General features: G+C 40.8%; 3 protein-coding genes across 11 annotated transcripts in view; 2 read left to right on the forward strand and 1 right to left on the reverse strand.

Moving 5' to 3' along the window:
• Positions 1-3,907: 3,907 nt before the first annotated feature.
• wdr31 (WD repeat domain 31) lies at positions 3,908-12,501 on the forward strand. Of its 3 annotated transcripts, none has more exons than XM_086206246.1 (10): positions 3,908-4,256; positions 4,798-4,887; positions 5,078-5,210; positions 5,555-5,629; positions 5,736-5,880; positions 6,276-6,376; positions 6,623-6,690; positions 7,241-7,382; positions 7,943-8,105; positions 8,228-12,501. In XM_086206246.1, the coding sequence occupies exons 2-10, from the start codon at positions 4,841-4,843 to the stop codon at positions 8,428-8,430; spliced, it is 1,077 nt and encodes a 358-aa protein (XP_086062372.1). In that variant the 5' UTR covers positions 3,908-4,256; positions 4,798-4,840; the 3' UTR covers positions 8,431-12,501. The 3 variants fall into 3 exon arrangements, with proteins under 3 accessions (XP_086062372.1, XP_086062371.1, XP_086062373.1); XM_086206245.1 differs by having other exon boundaries at positions 3,909-4,256; positions 4,817-4,887; positions 8,228-12,500; XM_086206247.1 differs by lacking the exons at positions 3,908-4,256; positions 5,078-5,210 and having other exon boundaries at positions 4,842-4,887.
• bri3bp (bri3 binding protein) lies at positions 10,128-15,962 on the reverse strand. The gene is made up of 3 exons (XM_086206248.1): positions 15,634-15,962; positions 14,525-14,627; positions 10,128-14,390 (listed from the first exon to the last, which is right to left on the reverse strand). Exons 1-3 carry the CDS (start codon positions 15,808-15,810, stop codon positions 13,972-13,974), a joined length of 699 nt encoding a protein of 232 aa, XP_086062374.1. The 5' UTR covers positions 15,811-15,962; the 3' UTR covers positions 10,128-13,971.
• Positions 15,002-18,376, forward strand: part of stpg2 (sperm-tail PG-rich repeat containing 2) — a 145,424-nt gene continuing 142,049 nt past the window's right edge. For 4 of the 7 annotated variants that reach the window (XM_086206243.1, XM_086206242.1, XM_086206241.1 and 1 more), the window contains exon 1: positions 15,003-18,274. In XM_086206243.1, coding sequence (XP_086062369.1) covers positions 18,169-18,274 — 106 coding nt within the window. In that variant the 5' untranslated portion in view covers positions 15,003-18,168. Of the gene's footprint in view, positions 18,275-18,376 lie in introns of all 7 variants that reach the window. The other 3 variants (XR_015116450.1, XR_015116449.1, XR_015116448.1) reach the window with 1 other exon arrangement.

Genomic DNA, 18,376 nt, shown 5'->3' on the forward strand with positions numbered 1-18,376 from the left:
TTCGCTTTCTGGGCCTCCCCCCCTCCTCCCTCCTCCTCCTCCTCCTCCTCCTCCCTGCTTGATTCCAAATAGTGTCCGAAGAGGTATGAGTTGAATATCTGTGCAATCTTAATTGGTGGTAATCTGCTTTTCCTTCTCAGTATGATCAACAGATCCTTTTAAGACACATCCTCGGCGCTGCTCGGGGTGATCTCGTTAAGCGTTGCCATCCGCTACACCTCCTCAAAAGTCTTCGATGATTTTTTTTTTTAAACTAGCGTCACCAAAAAAAAAAAAAAAATCCCCTCCCGTGTTTAAGTTACCGTTCGAGGATGAATGCAGCTGCGAAAACACATGAATTAAAAAGCTGTGGGTTTATTTTCCAGTGGCTCGACTCCCGGGCGTGGTAAAGCAGAATATGGCGGACTTTCACTCCAATCCGCTAGGCTGGGATACAGTACAGTTATCCCTCTGTCTGCTCACAAAAAACAAGAAAGCCTCACATAACACAGCATTTCAGTCGGAGCCATCGATGCAGCTGAAATATATGTATACGTCCTCGGCTTGTGCTAAAATACGGCCGCGTCCATGCTTCAGCAGCGGGAGGAGAAGCGAGAAATAACCGCTGTGTTGTTGCCTCTTTTTTTTTCTCTCTCTTCCCCCCTCCACCCCGGCCAATCTTCTCCTTTTCCTCAATTCTCTCTTCATGTATTTTTATTACAGAGGCCATCCACTCCTCCGCTGGAAGGGTGACGTCGGCCTCCCATAGACCGGGGGGGGGGGGGGGGGGGGTGTCGCGTCAAACAAACGCCACACAAGTATTTATACCCCAACCTGTGGAACAGAAAATACGTATGAATGGACAAGCCGGGCTCCTATCTCTGTGGCCAGCAACAGTTAGCGAGATAAAACCACAGCAGCGTTCAGTCTAAGTAAATATATCTGAATGTGAAACAGAGCAGGTCAGTAATTGCTTTTCTGCAAATAAAAGGTGTGTGTTTGTGACCTGGCCCAGGTGTGCAGACACTGAAATTATATCTGAAAAGCAATGTAGATTATGTTCTCTCTGTTTCTGTCCTGCATTCAGTGACACAGTCAGAATATTCCTTAAATAGCTCCTACTATTGAAGTGGATCTTCAGCTGCATGCTGCTTTTTTTCATCCTCCTGCAGCATTAATGATGTTTTCATCCCCTTTTCTGTTTGATATGCATTAATTTTTGGTGTATTAGTGCGAACCGCAGCTGGTCGCTCCTATTAGAATAGTCAAAGATCTGCTGTGGACAGAAACAGTTTCATAGTTTATTGAAAGGTTTCCATTGAAACCCATCATAATTGCAGTTTATTAATTATTATTGATCCCATTGCAGGAAAAATATGCAGTTTATTATATCAGGCTTTCATTGTGGACTACTGACCCCAGTTTGTCCTATGAGACCAGGACATGCTATCCTCCTGATCTCCAGCTGTGGGCATTGCACTGCAGCACACTGGAATAAACATATATATCTAAAATGCTGAATGAGTCCAGTTGTAAAAGCGATCAAACTATTATTTTTGAAGCCAGTTGTCCAGACTGAAATTGATGTTGTTGCAGCACAACTAAATATAGTATTTTTATTGGGAAGACAGGTCTTTCTTGCAAAAGATCACATTGGTAAGTTTTTGTTGTTGTTGTTGTGGTTTTTTTTTTGGATCACTTAACATTTTTAGGACATCGTCACATGCAGAAAACCAAATGTCAGTTCTGGAAGATGGATGATTTGACACCTCATTACTAGCCTGTTTAACTGTTCATCTGAGCTGTGGGGCTAGAACACATTTAACTAACTCATTATGGTAACAATAAAAATGCACATCCAGACAGAGGAGATGATAAGTGGAGAGATGTGGACCCTGCAGAGCATTGTCACCCGTCTACAGTCGAACTGTTCTGATCAACCAGTTGTTCTGGCCTGCAGCTGGTTATAGCCTTATCAGTGAATTTAGAGTGTTACTCCTTTCCCCACAACTTAGAAATTGTTTATTGTTATTATGGAAAGGATGGGCTTGTGACGCAGTATTTTGTCAGCTGGTCTGGTTTTAAGAGGGTCCAGGGTCTGTAAATTCTCTGACCGTAACGATAGCAGTGAGGAGCTTGTATCCCTAAACTGTACGTGGATCTTTGTCATTCTAAGACTCAAACACATGGCACTAGAATGACCTGTTTCATGAAAAAGAAGGTTTCCCTCAGTAGGCCCCAGGTTTAAATTAAGGATTTGACTGAATTATAGGCCACTTCTGGTTTGAGGCTTTTGTCTTTAAGGCCAGCCTAAAAGCTTTCCAGCTTTGTTTCTTGGTTAGTCATGCCACTGACTCAGTAACAAATCATTTCTCTGGACTGCTCCGCTTGGCCTCTTTTATAAATGTATCATGGAAAAATCCATGCGCCTCTACCACCACTCAAAACTGAAACTTAAATCTTCGTCAAATGACATAATGGGCATTTGAATGGCAAAGGTCGAGACGCAGCAGAGTCATAAAAGTACTACAAGGTAATCCTTGTGGTTTCAGCAAAGTACTGGATGACATAGATATCTATAGGTTCTTGTGACATCGTGGGTGAGGCAATCTGATGGAACTTGTTCCACTACATAAAAACAAATCCATTAAGAACAAAGCCAAGTCCTAATATACAAGGGGATCTAAAAGAGGTTCTAATCAGCCATGGGCCCCCAGACAGACCTCTAGATCTGGAGAGGGCAGGGGTAGATATTGAGATTTCATTACTGTCTCCATTGCACGTATAAAAGAAGAGATGATGAGTAACTGCAGTAGTTGGACATACATCTGGACACTACAAATCACTGATAGCAGGTTTGGTTTATAATATGAAATACTTTGTCATAAATGCTAGAAAAATAGCCCTTCAAGAGTTTTACAATAGTCATGCTTGCTTAAACCATTTGCTGCAAACCAAAAAGTTAGAATTGAGGTCATCCCACAGAGGGTATTGAGCAGTGTTGATTGTAACCTAACTAAGTGGCCCATTTAGACCCATTTAAATGGGGACATGCCAGTGATTCAGTGTTTAATTGCATTAATCCCTTTTTAAAAGTATGATCTATACGCAGCCGCCTGTCTGACAGTTGTATATTTCCTGACTGCATGCACAAATATTCAGAGCTTGAATGAAGAACCTGAAAACATGAACAGAAAGACAGTTTAAAAAGCTTTCAATGAGTTCATGTTAGCTGTCCTGGGACCCATCTGTGTCGTCCCAGATTTGTAGCTCAGGGAGAGATTTCAACCTGTGCCTGTGATGAAGGGAAGTTAACCAGTTCTCTAGGGTGACACCCAGCTACAGGTCAGTGACTTTTTAACATATCATCTGTTGCTCAGCACGTGTTTCCTTGCTCTCCCCGGGATCCTGCTCATTACGAAACTGGTAGTTTATTTTTTGTCGGTCTGAGAATAATGTAACAGAACAAAAACAGATATTTCTTCAAAGAGTCACCAAACAAAAATGGAGGAATCATATAAATTTTGTTACTGCGGTCTTGGAACCTTTTTGTTAATTTTATCTATTGTCTTGTTGTGGTCTGGTTGTGACGATTTTGGTTTTGTTTCTTTTATAGGTTACTGTTGTTTATAGTTTTTTTTTGTGTAAAGTCATTTTATTTATTTTGGATTTAAATCTGAGCATTATTTTCCATTACAATTTCTTTTGTCTTATTGTGTGATTTATCTGACAACTCTTTGATTGCTGGTTTTCTCCTAACAATGTGTACGCTTTCATAATTTTGAAAGTTTACAAAAAGAGGCAAATTAGTCAGCAAACGGAGCATATTTTTATTCTATTGTTTATTCACTTCTGTTGCAGTTTACTAAAAAGAAAAAAACTTTTATTTTGTAAAACACTTCAGTGACTTCCTGTCGCTGTCACGTGATTCCGTCCTCGCCTAGCTACGAGAAAGCGTCGTTAAGGTGTGAGAGGGAGAGAGAGAGAGAGAGAGAGAGAGATAGTTGGCTCGGTGAAATCTGTTGCTGCTACTTCTGTACACTTTCACACGTATAGGGTAGGAGAGGTTACTGCCATGGCAGTTTGTGGGAAACGAATCTCAGTCGGTTCGAGAATGGCTCTACCGAGTTGTAACATTTGTACATTCACATTGATTTGGCTTTATTAGGTAGAAGATCTATCTTGGCATATGCAGCCGTGAGTAGTTAGCATGCTAGCGAGTTAGCCACACATCCACAGCATCACACAGCAGACCACGCCTGCCGGAGCCAGGAGAGGTAAGAAATATTGCCTCACTTCACCCCAGGATTGTGTACCACCACGCACTGACACACACACACACACACACACACACAATTTCTACCATTAGTAGCTCTGGTTATAATCTCTTGATGTTGTTGCACAGTTCATAGCAGGTGTTTGCGAGTGACTAATTCCTTGTGACAGTAATGATGCGGCTCTAATAGGATTGTAGCCCTCTCCTTCCTGCCGCTTGTTTGAGGAGGACTGCAGGATAAAGAGGGAGGAGTTTAGCTGTGCGTGTATCAGAAAGTAGTGTTTTAATCTCCCCCTGTCCGTCTGACCCTTATGCAAGATATTTAACATACTAAGACACTGTGAGGGCCCTAAATAGTATTAACCATAATGTCACTGTCATGAAATGCAAAATAATCAGAAGATGATCCGACTACAGTACAAAACAGCGACACATTTGCGTTGTTTAGCACTAGGAAGATACTTCAGCCATCGCTTCCCTCAGCATCAACAGGTTCAGGAAGGACATGCATGTAGCTGCCATGTTTCTCCTTGTTTGACCAGACCTCCCTGTGTTCATCAGTGTGGCTGTAGGTTCTAGGCAGACATGGGCAAACTACAGAGCAAATTCCGCAAGAGGTCTGAACTCTACAGGTGAGACGGCTGAAATATACTGTACGTACGCATATATTAAGTATAACAAGGTGTTTAGTTCCTTTATGAAGATGGGAAACAGGGATACGAGTCTTCATGACTGAAGACTTGTCTGTTATTTCTGAATGCTATGATGATAAATATTCCTGTGTTATTTCTTTGTAAAGTCGTATTATTTCTGTTTATTCAGGGCGTCTCAGGGAGAGAAGGCTGATAATAGCTTTGACAATAAGGTGGTGCAGTATGAACCTGCCCATCAAGGCTCCATCAACACTGTGACCAACCTCAGTCCTGATCTGTGTGTTTCTGGTGGAACTGACCAGGTGCAGTCATGTAGTAGCAGAATGATAGAATTAGAACGTAGGTTCTTGATGAGACGATGACTGGCCTGTAGAGCATCAAGTGACTTTCTAATTCTACTTTTTAGATATTCATCTAGTTCTTCTTCGAAAAAATCTGCTTTTACTTTATTACTTTTGTGTATTTAAGAATTAATTCCTGTACTTTGTTAGTTTTTTATTTTCATATTGCTTTTATATTGTTGTTATTTCACTGATTGGTCTTTTTCTTGCTGTTTGTAACTCTGTTTGGAGTATTGTGTAAGCTCACATTACTTCTGTGGGAATACCTTAAAGATGTACTGTATGTGTGTGTTTCTGCCCTGGAGGCTGTGGTGGTGTATGACTGGAAGCAAGGCCGGATGTGTCAATCCTTCCAGGGTCACAACCGAGAGGTTACCAAGGTAACATCAATAGTGTGTTTGTGTAAACTGATAAAGATGTGACGCTTGTTCATCGCAGTCACTAATTTCACATCATATCCTCCCATGTGCTCCGCGTTTCTGCCAGGTGGTTTGTTATCCAGGCAGCACGTGGATCTTTAGCGCCTCGCGGGACAAGACGGTGTTGATGTGGGACCTAAACCAGGGGGACGAACCTATTCAGGAATTCTGCGGACATGAGTTGGTGGTCAATGGATTAGCCATCAACCCTGGTACAAATAGAAACACTAACTCTTTTTTTCAATTTTTTTTTAACACACTCATGAATTCTAAATATGTTGTGCAGTATGGTTTATTCATTATTGCTCACTCAAGTTCATTCGCTCATACCATAGATACTTTGTCATACTTAAATAAATGTTACGAAACGAAAAGCAGGACAACACTGCCATCAACAGCCTGTCGTCTCCTTCTGCAGAAGAATCATCTGCTTGTAATTACAAAAGCAAGCTGGAAACAACGGACTTCCTCTACATTCATCTTTTTGACAACACCAACGATTCATTCATGTATTAGTGTCTTTTTGTCTTTTGCCTTTTTTTTTATACTGAACTCCTGTTTATCCTGCTTTGATAACACATGATACTGATGTTACTGTGGTTTGTAGATGGGAGAAAGCTGTGCACGGGTTCGCGTGACAACTGGATGTGCCTGTGGGATATAGAATCTGCAAAATGTGAACAGAGACACAACATTTCTAGAAACCTGGTGAGAATAATAGTGCAGGATTTTGTGTTCTTTCTTGAAAAAAAAAAAGTGTTTCCAGCATGTTTCAACTCGCCTGTTACCAGCAGATTGAAGCCATTCAATCAAGGGCCTGACTAATAGGGGACTTTTGGGACTTCTACTGATGCCGATTTTAAGCAGCAAAAAATTCCTATAAATCTATTGATTGGCAAATATTCTTTATGTAGGCTGTCAACGTTTTCACCCTCCTCTCTCATGTCTGTCCAGGTGACTCATGTGTGTTGGGTGCCAGGCAGCTCTTCCTTAGCCCAGACCTCTGAAGATAAGACCATAAGGTACCAAACCAGTTATTCCATAACTACTCAAAGCAGGTAGAGCTAGAAAGAGACGTTTGTCTTTTAGCAGGATTATGCAAATAAGATAAGGGAAAAATACAATAACACAGAAATGTAGGATCCATTTAACATAGCGACAGTCATTTTTATTTACATTGGGCTTAGTTGAGGTCACTTTGGGGCATGCAAGCAATTTTCGAGTGCTGCCAGATTTTGTGCGGCCAAAATGATGAAACACTCCATAACAAATGTTGCAGGACATATGGACAGAGTTCTGCTGATACTAATTATGCATCTATTTATCATTGCAGGCTATTGTTAGCATGGGTTTTGTTGAGGCTTGGATAAGGGATTGTCCTCTTAATTAACCAGTGTGACTTCCACTGTTGCAGATAGACTGACATGTTTGCCTCATAAAATATAAGACCTTCATTCACTTTCACTTTGCATATACATTACATAGTATATAAACTGCATTTGGTGTATTTCTGTAAAATAGCATGTCGACGGTGCCCAGCCTCCACAGGTGTGTGTTTTTGTGTGTGTACAGGGTGTGGGACAGCCGTGCATGGCAGGTGACCAATACTTTTCCAGCCAAGCAGTATATCCAGACGCACTGTGATGTTTCTCCAAATGGAAACTACTTGTTGTCCAGCAGCAACGGCTTCGGAGGCCAGGGCTGTGAAGCCACGGTGAGGCCACAGAAGGTGTTTGTTGGCTGTGTCGTTGTTCATCTGCATGATAGACTGATTGGTTGTGTTGCTGCACAGGATATGGACAGGTGTGAGGTTGTCTGCTTCTTACCTCCCACAAGACAAGCTTTTACTGCACGAACAGCGAGTTTTGTGACTGTATGTTGGCAAAAAATGTGCCGTTTGTCTTCAGTGGGAGATAGCAGGTCAACAGTGTGTGTCAAGTTTTTCTGCTCATAAATTTGTTATAAACATTGTGTTTTTGTTAGGTGTCTATTCAAATCTAGAAACTTGAGCGTGTACAAGTGCTTAGGTCATTATGATTGAAGTATATGATGGCCATTCCCATGCGCAGTTATTTATCTTAAGTTGTTAAGGCAATTTTTGGGTTGATATCGCTTGTCGCACTGCATATATATATATATATATATATATATATATATATATATATATATATATATATATATATATGCATGTACTTTTGAGCCTGTCAATCTAGTGTCCGTCTGCAGATAATCTTTTGTGTGTGTGTGTGTGTGTGTGTGTGTGTGTGTTCCCAGCTCTGGGACCTGCGTCAGCCTGGCTGTAAGGTAGTGGAGTACAGAGGCCATCTCCAGACTACAGCTTGCTGTGTGTTTCTACCTCCATCTCCTGGCGGTCCCACTCAGGTGGCATCATCTTCTCATGATAGTTCCATCAAAGTCTGGGACCAGAACACAGCAGGTAACAACCATGAATCAACACACACACACACCTGCAGAGGAACACGCCTTTGGTCATGTTTGACTTAAGGTTTGTGACACCGACCTTGTTTGGGTCAACATTACCGTGTTCTCTCCATTCAGTCTGTTTAGGAACGTTGACTCTGGATGGTGCTGGTCCACTGGTTTCCCTGGCTCCCAATGACTCTTCCAGTCTGCTGTGTGCCAGCTTCAATAGCGGGCTCCATCATATCCAGCTGGGCCAAGGATCCAGCCAGGCTCACGGGTCTGTGGCAGGTTCAGGTGGAGCTGGTGGACTGGACATTAGTGTGGTGTCCCGCTTTTGAGCTTCCGAGTCTGGAGGACCCTGCCCAATCCTGTGAACTGTAGGTGGACATCTTATTGTTTTGTTTTTGTCTTTTTCTACAAATTGATATATTTTTGATTCAATAGACTACATGAATGAAGCTTGTTAGCACACAGAATGCGTCCAACAGAGCCACATGGACGCGTTCTGTGGAGAATTTAATCTACTGGGCAAATCAACCACGACTGAAGGGACTTTACACGCCAACACTGTCCCTGGACTAAACCACAGGAACCAGGGATAACTATCATTTTTTCAAGTTCTTGAGATTATTTAAGTCATCAGGAGTGGTTTTGATTTATAAATGTTTGAACTATTTGGCAGGTTAACTGCTCATGAGCCTAAAGCTGAATGGACTTTTCACAAAATTGATTTATGATTTATTTTGAAGTCTCGGTGAACATTGTTTCCCATTTTTAATCCCCAAACAGGTGAGTGATGAAGCTGGCACTCATGTAACCTTGGTTAGGTGATACTGTAGCTTTAACCCATCAAGTGCTAGACTAAATGGAATCCTTTGACACAGGATTATACTAATATGCTTTGTTTTTAGCTTTTTATAGATGCAGGGTCAGATATTTTTACAATATATATGATATATTTCAATTTGAAAATAACTATGCAATAATCTTCCCAGAGTAAATCTATTTGATTTAAAAAAATGTGGGAATAACTAATTGGGAAATAAAAAAAATGATATGTGTTGCTAATGCACTAACAAAGACTGCTGACCTAAAACTTATTTAGTTAAGATGGCATTCAAACTCACGTTTAACAAAAGTTAATGGCAAATAGCTGCCTTATATTCCTACCTGGACAAATAAGTGTTCAGATAATTCGCTGCCGCCGCTGCTTTTGGTGTTTTTAGTGCTGATATTTCATATAGTCCTAGTGACCATCTCTCCCTGAAATGTGAGACAAACTTTCTGATGTGTTTAAGACAATAATTTCCACTAGGATATCTGAGGTTGTTCAGATGGTCAAGAGAGGAGCTAACGTACTGTCGAGTGACTCCAAATATTCTTGACATGGATATTCAGGTTCATACTGAACACTCTTGTTCCAAGCAAATGACTGAGTTTGTAATCCAGGATGGATTGTTGAACAGATGTGAGAACATGAGATGCTGCAGCTGCAGAGAAGAGCGAGAGGAGTGAGTAGAGAGAGTGTGTTTACGCCTGTTCTTGAGCGTTCGCGGCAGGAATACATGATAATAGGTAATATCACATCCAGATACTAGAACTGTTTCTAATTCCTCTGTATCTATGAAACAGCTGCAGTAATTAGTTACTTGATTGAGATTATACATGGATGGACATGGGCTCATAGAATATGACTGACTCCTAAAATACTGAAAATTATAGGAATAGTAAATGCTACCGACACATTAATAGATAAGTGCTAGTAATGTCAGTGAAGAGGAGGGAGGACTTTCCCTGTCCAGGGTTTCCTCATATGGCAACTGGTTCTACTCTTTTAATTCACTGTATCAAGAATGTTCTTGGCCATAACAGAACTGTGGAATGTTTTGAGCTCACTTCCTCTGATATTAATTTGATTCCCTTTCGTTGCATTTTCTCAGATAATGTCGGTCATTCACATTCTCCCTACATCAGAAACACACACTTGGCTGTGATGTCATATTAATTAATAGATCAGGGAGTGGAAGCCTTTCAGTCCTACTGCAGTATTTAATTTATTTAAATCTGGACCTCATTTTCACTTTTGCTTACACACTGAAAACGTAAGAGCCATGTATCCACCAACAGGTTTTCATAGCGACAAACACACGCACACACACACACACAAAAACAGGCAGTTTAGCACTTCCCACAATATAAAAGTACAGAAAAAGAAAAAAGGTCTAGAAATGGATTGATGAATTAAAAAAAATGAAATAAAAATACATCCACTTGGAAAAAAACACAAACATTGGCACATTTAAAAACAAACAAACAAGCAGGCTACATTGAATAATTAAGATACAGTACATTAAAATAATGGAATGAGCAGAGTTTAAGTGACGTTAAACAGCATTCATTCCAGAGCTGAGCAGCACCTACAGAACAAATGCTAGCATTGCTCCAAATTGAAGTAGTAATGTGAAGTGGTACATGAGTGACCCACAGGTCCACAACTAGAGTATGCAGTGTTGCTCCATGTTATTTGGATGGAAGGAGCTCTTAAACATTTGTATTTCATGTTTTTTAATCGCAAACATCGTTGTGGTGCTAGGAAGTATAAATAAATAATGTGAGATAACAGTTTTGTCTTTTTTTGCCCCGATGAATTATCATCTTAAATACAAGGAACTTTTGAATTTCTCAAACAAAGCAGAGTAATACATGTGTTTGACGTGGAATGAGCCAGTCCATTATGATCCTCCAGATGCCCTTCTTGGCAAAATTAATTGGAACATTCATTATTACAATTCACACCTTCATATGTAAAACACATGCTATTATGTCTAAAATATACACAAGTCATTAGCTACAGATTCAGGAGGCAACACACTATGAGACACCAGGATCAAACCCCTTGTTCACTTTACTGAAACATGTTATATCTGGAAATTTTTCAAATGGGTTTGGCAAACTTATCAGAGCGCAAGAGATTCTCTAAAAGTAAGGTAGGAAGATGGTTGGACGCCTGGAGGAGGTGAAACAGCCTCCGTAGGTGAGGGGTTTCAGTGCAAGTTTGTAATGTTACAGTAACAAAGAACTAAGACCCATTTAAAAACATGTGCCTTTCTGGCTAATTCATCTAATGGAACACCAAAAATCAAACTCCCCCAGTCACACTTGGAATCACATGTATATCTTCAAAAGAAAAAAAAAAAGCACGCACAATGCCAAATTACTTAATCTACACGGGCTACCAGGATTTAGTGCAGGGGGCAGTAAAGGGAAAATGAGAAACCTTTCTCTCAAAATGGAGAGATTTACAAACAACTGGTTCACATTCAGACAAATACACGACCTCAATGACTTGGTTGATATTAGCATGATTCAAAGATCTGATGGGAGTCTGAACTTTACACGGCACATGAAAACAGTTGTAAATCTCAGAATAAGCTGGGAAACTTCACCAGTCTGTTGTGCCTCGTATTGACATGGCTCAACACCACCGTCTCTGATAGTTTCAATGCAGGATGGTGGAGGGGGGGAACATTAGCGTAGTGCAGCATGTCACACATACTGCAACTTAAGTGTATAAATAGTGGTTGGTTCCTTGGCCTCAGTGGTGCCATTAAAAATAAGATTCTGATTCAGATAATCCTGCAACATTATCCTCTTCAATATTTAATTTTTTTCCCAGTGTCACAGCATGAGGGTCGTATAAAAACCTGTTTAGAGTCCAGGTTCTAGAAAGTAAAGCACGGGGAAATATTCTTGATGAAGATGTATGGCAGATCAAGAAACACAATCTCTTAGAACAGTACATGATCTGAAATATAAAAATGGCAGGAGTAACAAAATAGAATTTAAAAAAAATACAATAAATCACACTAACAAGTAAGAGCTGGCAGGAGGGATGCACAGAATGTTTTATGTACCTCTTAAAAATGTTATACTCAATACAAACTGGCTGTATATCCATCTATAACGCAACAATTTTACCTTAAAATGATACTTCATTCCAAAAGTGTAATGGCTTCACTTGTAAATGTCCCAAAGTTCGGTGCCTTGATGTCATGCACAGCGCCTCGAGCTAAAAAAAACAATTGCGTGCCATCTCATTTATTGATTACACCAAGTGGTTCTATTAGAAACAAACAAAAAAAAACCCTCAATTCAAAGGGTTTGTGCATATATGGCTGGATGGAGATGACTTGGATTGGACTGGATGGTGCGTTTGAGAAGTTGCAAGGTGACTGGTGTTAGTAGTCAGTCTGCATCAGCTCCAAGCTGCAAATATGTGGCTGGTGTTTTTCAGAAGTCTTTGTTTATGCAGGGGTGAAAAACATCATCATGAGATCAAGACACTGAAAGGCAAATTACACCATTTGGGAAATATCCTAAAAAAGACACTCTTGATTTCTCTCTTGACACACCTGCTCTGACACTACTGAGCGCCTGTCGGCAAGTCCTACTTGCTGCTAGTAACTTGGTGCGATGCAGGCCACCAGAAACTCCAGATGTTGACGTTCACCTCATCACTTGTTTTGTTCTGTTCCTCTCTGCCGCAAACTTGTGTCAAAAACAGGTTTTTCCATTCAGATTGTGTGACAAAAGTGTTTCTGTTCCCACTGATTCTTGAACACAAGTCAGCAGAGGCCACTTTCAAAAAGCCGAACAGAGCAAATCAAATGGTTAAACAGGTCAAGTTGATTTTTAGAAGTTCAAAGGCACTGGAACTACAGTAATCAACTCAATCACATTAATATGCCACTGAAAATATTGATCCTACAACATATTTGACTCAAGATCATTTTGAAATCTGTGTTACAGGATTTTAAAGAACCACTTTTTCTAATGTTTTAGTGGATTATTTACTCGTCACATTTCAGCGATCCAGTGTAAACTTGGGAACAACCGGCCGATTTCCAAGAAAAGGAAATTCTGTGCGAGCTTAAAAACAATGACTGACAAGCTAAAGATAAGCTGCTCTTGACATGAATCAAACTGTGCTATTCAAACAGGATGTAAGAACACCCACTGTGCACCCATTTATCAATATATCGCCTAAGTGAGGCGATTTCCAGTCGTAGCCGGGAACTTGTGAAGTGACTCAAGGAGATCAAGACGTGACTTGAAAATCTCATTTCCAATTCTAAATATCTGTTGGTTGAGTCCCTGAGATATTATTTTTCCTGCCAGTCTGATGGGTGATGTTTCTATACAGTGACTTTCTATTTCACAAGCTTGAAACACACATAAATTGAGTTAAAGCAGCCGTACACACACGCGTTTATAAGAAAATGAGGTCCTGATGTCAAACTATTGTCACTATGGCACGGTGACTCAAGGAAACACACTAGATCTATATGACTTCAACAGTTTGGATGGAAAAAAGAATCAGTAAATTCACCATGAACTACTACTTCCAAGATTTTACATGTAAGAAATGTTCATCACCCCCGTGTCATTACCAAAGTAGATTCAAAAATGGGTTAGGTGTTTCTGGATGTTTAGGAATCACCCCCCACCCCCACCATGAGGTTATTCACAATAAATATAAATACACAAAAACAAAGTATCCTTAATCTCCAACTAGTTTCTGAGAAGTAGACGAGGCTTGCATTCAGAGAATCATGGACATCTTTTTCATAACTTCCTCACAGACGGTCCAAAGACCTTGCAGGCATAAAAACAAGTTGTTTGGTTGATTTGTGTGACTTCCAAGTCGTCTGTCCACACTTCAGAGGATTTATAAATATGTGAAACAAACTCAAGCATTTAAAATACTGTTGTAACTAGTTTTGTCCCATCTGACAATAGAGTTTTGAATACCCAGTAGGTGTGTTGCTGCTGCTGCCTGAACAAAACTCCCCCCTCCCCCTCATCCTCGACTCTTAGATCTACTGCTCCCCTGTGCGTTCCAGGCTGTCTATGACCCGACTCAGCCTGATGTTGAGCAGCCTGATCTGAGTGTCAAGGTGGTCGATTTTCTCTTCCAGTGAACCCCCTCCGCCGCGACGCCAGTATGCTCCCACGGGCCCTGTCATGAAGTACACGGCCATGATGAAGCAGAGCGGTAGCACAGCACGCTCGGGGTCGCCCTCGAACTTCTGCAGGATGTAGAGGCAAGACAGGGCGAAGAGGGTGACGCGCGCTAGCCAAAAGAAACGGCCGAACACAGCATGCAGCAGGTAGAAGAAACCTCCCAGGAATACCGAGAGAAACCAGTAGGCCAAGAGAACAGCGGCGACAAGGAGCAAGGCGCGTGCTGGGGAGCTGGTGAGGGATGTGGGGCTGAAGTAGTGGCTGAGGTTTGATGCTACAGATGGAAAAAAGACATGAGAAGATAGTTAATGTTCTGAAACTTCTCCTAAAATGCTTGTGTCTCTGGGCTCATACTTCCCAAATATTCTTAAAACAATAAAAATGGGGGGGGGGGGGGGGGGGACTCACAGTCGATGCCCATCACGTCGAGCAGATCCGACCAGATCTTCCAGATGGTGTCAAGGAAAGAGTCCACGCCATGAACAAATCGTTCTGTTGTTTTGGAGAAAAACTAAAATACAAAGAATTGAGACAATTAGGAAGAAGTGTTAATATATATATATATTTTTCAATATAACTGTTGCCAAATTGTATGCAGAATTTCATAAGTATCTGAAATTAATGTTTTAATTACAACTCAAGGAACTTTAAAGACCCGTTTCTGTTTTGGTCCTGCTGGCATGGTGGTGAAAGCTCTTAAACATAGCCTTTGTCCACTTCCCTTATCGGCCTTCCTGTTCCTCTACCTAGGGCTAAATCTTGGGGCTGGTTGGGCTCAGGCACGATCCAGATCCCTCAGTTCATGTCACTGGGGATACATGACAGTCTACTTGCTGCAAAGACTTGTGATTGTACTTGCATTATTAGGTGATAATATCACTGACTGTATATCAGTGTCGTAAAATGCTCTTTTAATATCGTATATTGCAATATTATCGTAGAGAATTTATCGTGAGACAAGTTGTGGCACGTTCGAGTTTAATTAAATATTTTATAATAGTTAAAATCCGCATGAGAACATGTTTTAATTTCTACAGAATGCAGATCAGAGCCCAAATGATCACATGTTCAGCTATGGCGGCAATTCACACAGGAAATAACAGCTGTCTTTCCAAATTCAGTCGTTTCAGTGGTCGCACACAAACTAAAATGTTTGCAAGACGAGTTTGCATTAATTTACGGTCGACGCAAACACAAAAAAGCTGTTCAAGTCTGGACAACTGAGGCTGCACACCTGCACTGAGGTGCACTGAAAATGAATGACAACTGGTTACACAATATGCCGTTATGCTTAAGTGCTTTGTGAACACACACCCTATTCTTGCACATCACATGATTTGTCCTAAAAAAGGGTCAAACGTGGGATAAGAGCCAATTTTTCAAAATGGCATCCGTGAAATTGTAACCAGGCCCCGGCGCTTGATCTCGCAACAGCCGAGGCTAACAAGGGTGCTAGCTACCACGGGAGTTCTAACAATGACCAGCTGTAAATGGGGAGTTCTATCCCATACACTCACCTTATATAACCCCCTGATGTTGTCCTCTCCGAAAACACTGCTGAGAGTCTGGTAGATGCCGTTAGCTGCCCGTCGGAAGCTGTTCTGGTTGCTGGTCCTGCTCCTGCCCGCCTCGGCTGTGGACAGCAGAAACGCGGAAAGCACCAAAAACACCACGAAAAATCTGGTTCCCTTCATGACAACAATAACCCCGGTGTGTCAAACGGAAATATATATCACAATTGAATAAGTTAAAAGGAGAGGAACACAGGTAAATAGCTGCCTAGTGAAACACCTTCGTGGGGGATGTCAAACGGGCTGTAATGATGACGATAACGACGACGACAGGTCGTGATGCATTCAGGTGGACTTGAAAACTACAGATTCCGAACCTTGGGTGTGTTTGTTCCGCGTTAGGGCGAAATTAATAAAGTCAAGAATCACGATAAACTTAGGCAGCTGATACTGGGCTGCTGTGCGCTGACAAATTCACAACAAGCAGGGTACAAAGTCAGTGCTTAAATGGCATTATGAACAAGTCAAAAGTATATTTGCTGAATTTATAAATCAACGCTATAGAATATAATCTCCTTTATAAATGGGCTGTAATAAGTTAAAAATAAGTATCCAAAAAAACACAAAAGCCATATAAATACGACTACAATCATTCAGCATTGTATCACTTGCTGTCCTACTGTCCTGCTAAAGGCCTGTTTAGCTAATCATAAACTCGCTGCTGCCCTCTACTGGTGAAACAGTAGTTTGACGCAGAGGGCAACTAAATTGAAAGAATATTATTTAGAAGAGAAACTGGTGCTGGAGTTCCTGATCTTCATTTCACTAAAAATTAAGCGGGAAGTTTTTCTATTTCTTCCTTTCCCTATCATTGGTAATGGATTATACTGCACATCATTGAGGTGGTCCCTCAAATATTTAATATATCTTTTAACCCCAAACTATCTATATCATGTACAAAATGATCCATATTTTTTAATGAGTTTGCATACAGCTGTCTATTTTATTTGTTCTAGTCTACCACAGTCTCTTTGCAATAGTGCTACTGTGCATCTATTGTTGTCAAATTAAAACAAAACACGAGTGCGGGGGGGGGGGCAACTTTTTCAGACTTGACAAAAAAGAGATGCAGTTCTTAACTATTCTAGAGTGACGTTCGCTTTTTGTTATGAGTTGTTAAGTACATACAGGCTGATGGTGCAAGAGGAACTAATTCAAGGCTGTAAAAATATGATAACAAGAGTGGCAACAGTTGTGTCTTGACAAATTAAAAAGCTGTTGAAATGTGTCCACACACAGGAAAACAAGGATACAATTGATATCTCTCAAATGCTTTGCAGTCTTCAAATGACAAACTGTTGTGTTTACTCCTTAGCAGCTCTGTACACAGAACAAAAAAAAAAAGTAATTTATTATAGTCATTGTACAAGAATTGAGCCAGAGCAAATAAGAACAACCGTTCAGTAAAAGAACAGTAGTTGGACAACGTTATATAAATATTAATGGAAGGTTGGATTCATTTATCCACTAGATGGTAGGATTGGACTAGGCTTGTACAACCCTCATCATTCACAGTTTGCAATTATTATTGTGCAAGATTGTAAAAAAAAAAAAAAAAATTCTAGGTGAAAGGTAATTTTACGACATTTTCACAAGTATTCAAACAAAACCAAGTGGTAATGATGGTGATGGCATTTATTAGAGTAGCAGGAATGTTCCAGTGATGAGCCCCTGGAGGTAGAAAATATATTAAAGGGAGATAAAGTGTCGCACCTCATTTGAACCTCATTCTAACTGGAGGTTGAAGTGGGATTTTGAGGAGAGGGAGACCTTGGTGGATGTAGGGAAGGTTGTCTCAGTCACTATTTCTTCTCTAGGGAGTCACTCCTTTTGTGGATTGGATTAGAGTGTGTTACCTATAGCGCCACAAAAAAAGTTAAATTTGTTGTGCTGCTGTTGAATTCTTAAATGTCATTTGTGCTAGTGCCTATCACAAACAATTATTCAATTCATTTCACTGGACCAAATGACAAAATCCAGACATCTCAAATTGAACAAAACAGAGCCAGACCATTTTCTCTGTATAATTTAAAAGTATTTTTATTTTATTTTATGTGGACTTAATTATAAGGGTTTGGAGGAAAAAGACAATAAAACACTGCAAGCATAATAACATCCGACCTGCCTGTTATGGCCACGATGAGACCCTCCTGCCACATAGATCACTTATGGAAATGCTTCTGTGATTAATCCGAATATCGTGAGATTTGGCAACCTTGGAATGTGGGAGCGTGATCAGGGTCTCCCAGGGTGAAGGGGAGTTTAAGGTTCCTGATATGTGCTGGTATCCTAGCAACGACGCACAAAACGCAGCACTGAGCCGCAGAACGCGGTGAAGGAATGTTTTAACCTCTGATGAAGACTTAACAAAACTCTGAGCTGTACGTCATTGCACGACCAAACTCCACACTTTACCGCAAAGCTGAAGTTTTATTGATTCGACGTTACGGTTAACAAGTTAAGGGAGGTAAGAGGGCACAGATGTACGGCCGAGCCCCGCGAATCACCCTCGGCTTAACAGGTGGGACCTCTCCCGCTGTTGGCCCCGGATCCTACAACATTACCCGAGGTCATTTGAAAATATCAGGTAAGGTCACTCGCAATTTGATTAAGAAACTGGAGCCTGGTGCTGGTTTTATCAGAGCTTTCTTGTGTTTTTACCTGAAAAAATATAAGCTAGTTACCTTGC

This window comes from Aulostomus chinensis, chromosome 6 (genome assembly GCF_037954235.1).
Source record: "Aulostomus chinensis isolate RoL2024-O1b breed Wild chromosome 6, RoL_Achi_v1.0, whole genome shotgun sequence".
NCBI classification, from domain to species: domain Eukaryota; kingdom Metazoa; phylum Chordata; class Actinopteri; order Syngnathiformes; family Aulostomidae; genus Aulostomus; species Aulostomus chinensis.

What these genes read in the sequence shown, in the direction of transcription:
- bri3bp (XM_086206248.1), bottom strand. Translation starts at nt 15,810, where the DNA reads ATGAAGGGAACCAGATTTTTCGTGGTGTTTTTGGTGCTTTCCGCGTTT. An exon ending in ACATCAGGGGGTTATATAAG is followed by an intron (nt 14,628 to 15,633) that starts GTGAGTGTATGG and finishes TTTGTATTTTAG; the next exon opens with TTTTTCTCCAAAACAACAGA. An exon ending in CGACGTGATGGGCATCGACT is followed by an intron (nt 14,391 to 14,524) that starts GTGAGTCCCCCC and finishes TTCCATCTGTAG; the next exon opens with CATCAAACCTCAGCCACTAC.
- wdr31 (XM_086206246.1), top strand. Translation starts at nt 4,841, where the DNA reads ATGGGCAAACTACAGAGCAAATTCCGCAAGAGGTCTGAACTCTACAG. An exon ending in TCTGAAGATAAGACCATAAG is followed by an intron (nt 6,691 to 7,240) that starts GTACCAAACCAG and finishes GTGTGTGTACAG; the next exon opens with GGTGTGGGACAGCCGTGCAT. An exon ending in CTGGGACCAGAACACAGCAG is followed by an intron (nt 8,106 to 8,227) that starts GTAACAACCATG and finishes CTCTCCATTCAG; the next exon opens with TCTGTTTAGGAACGTTGACT.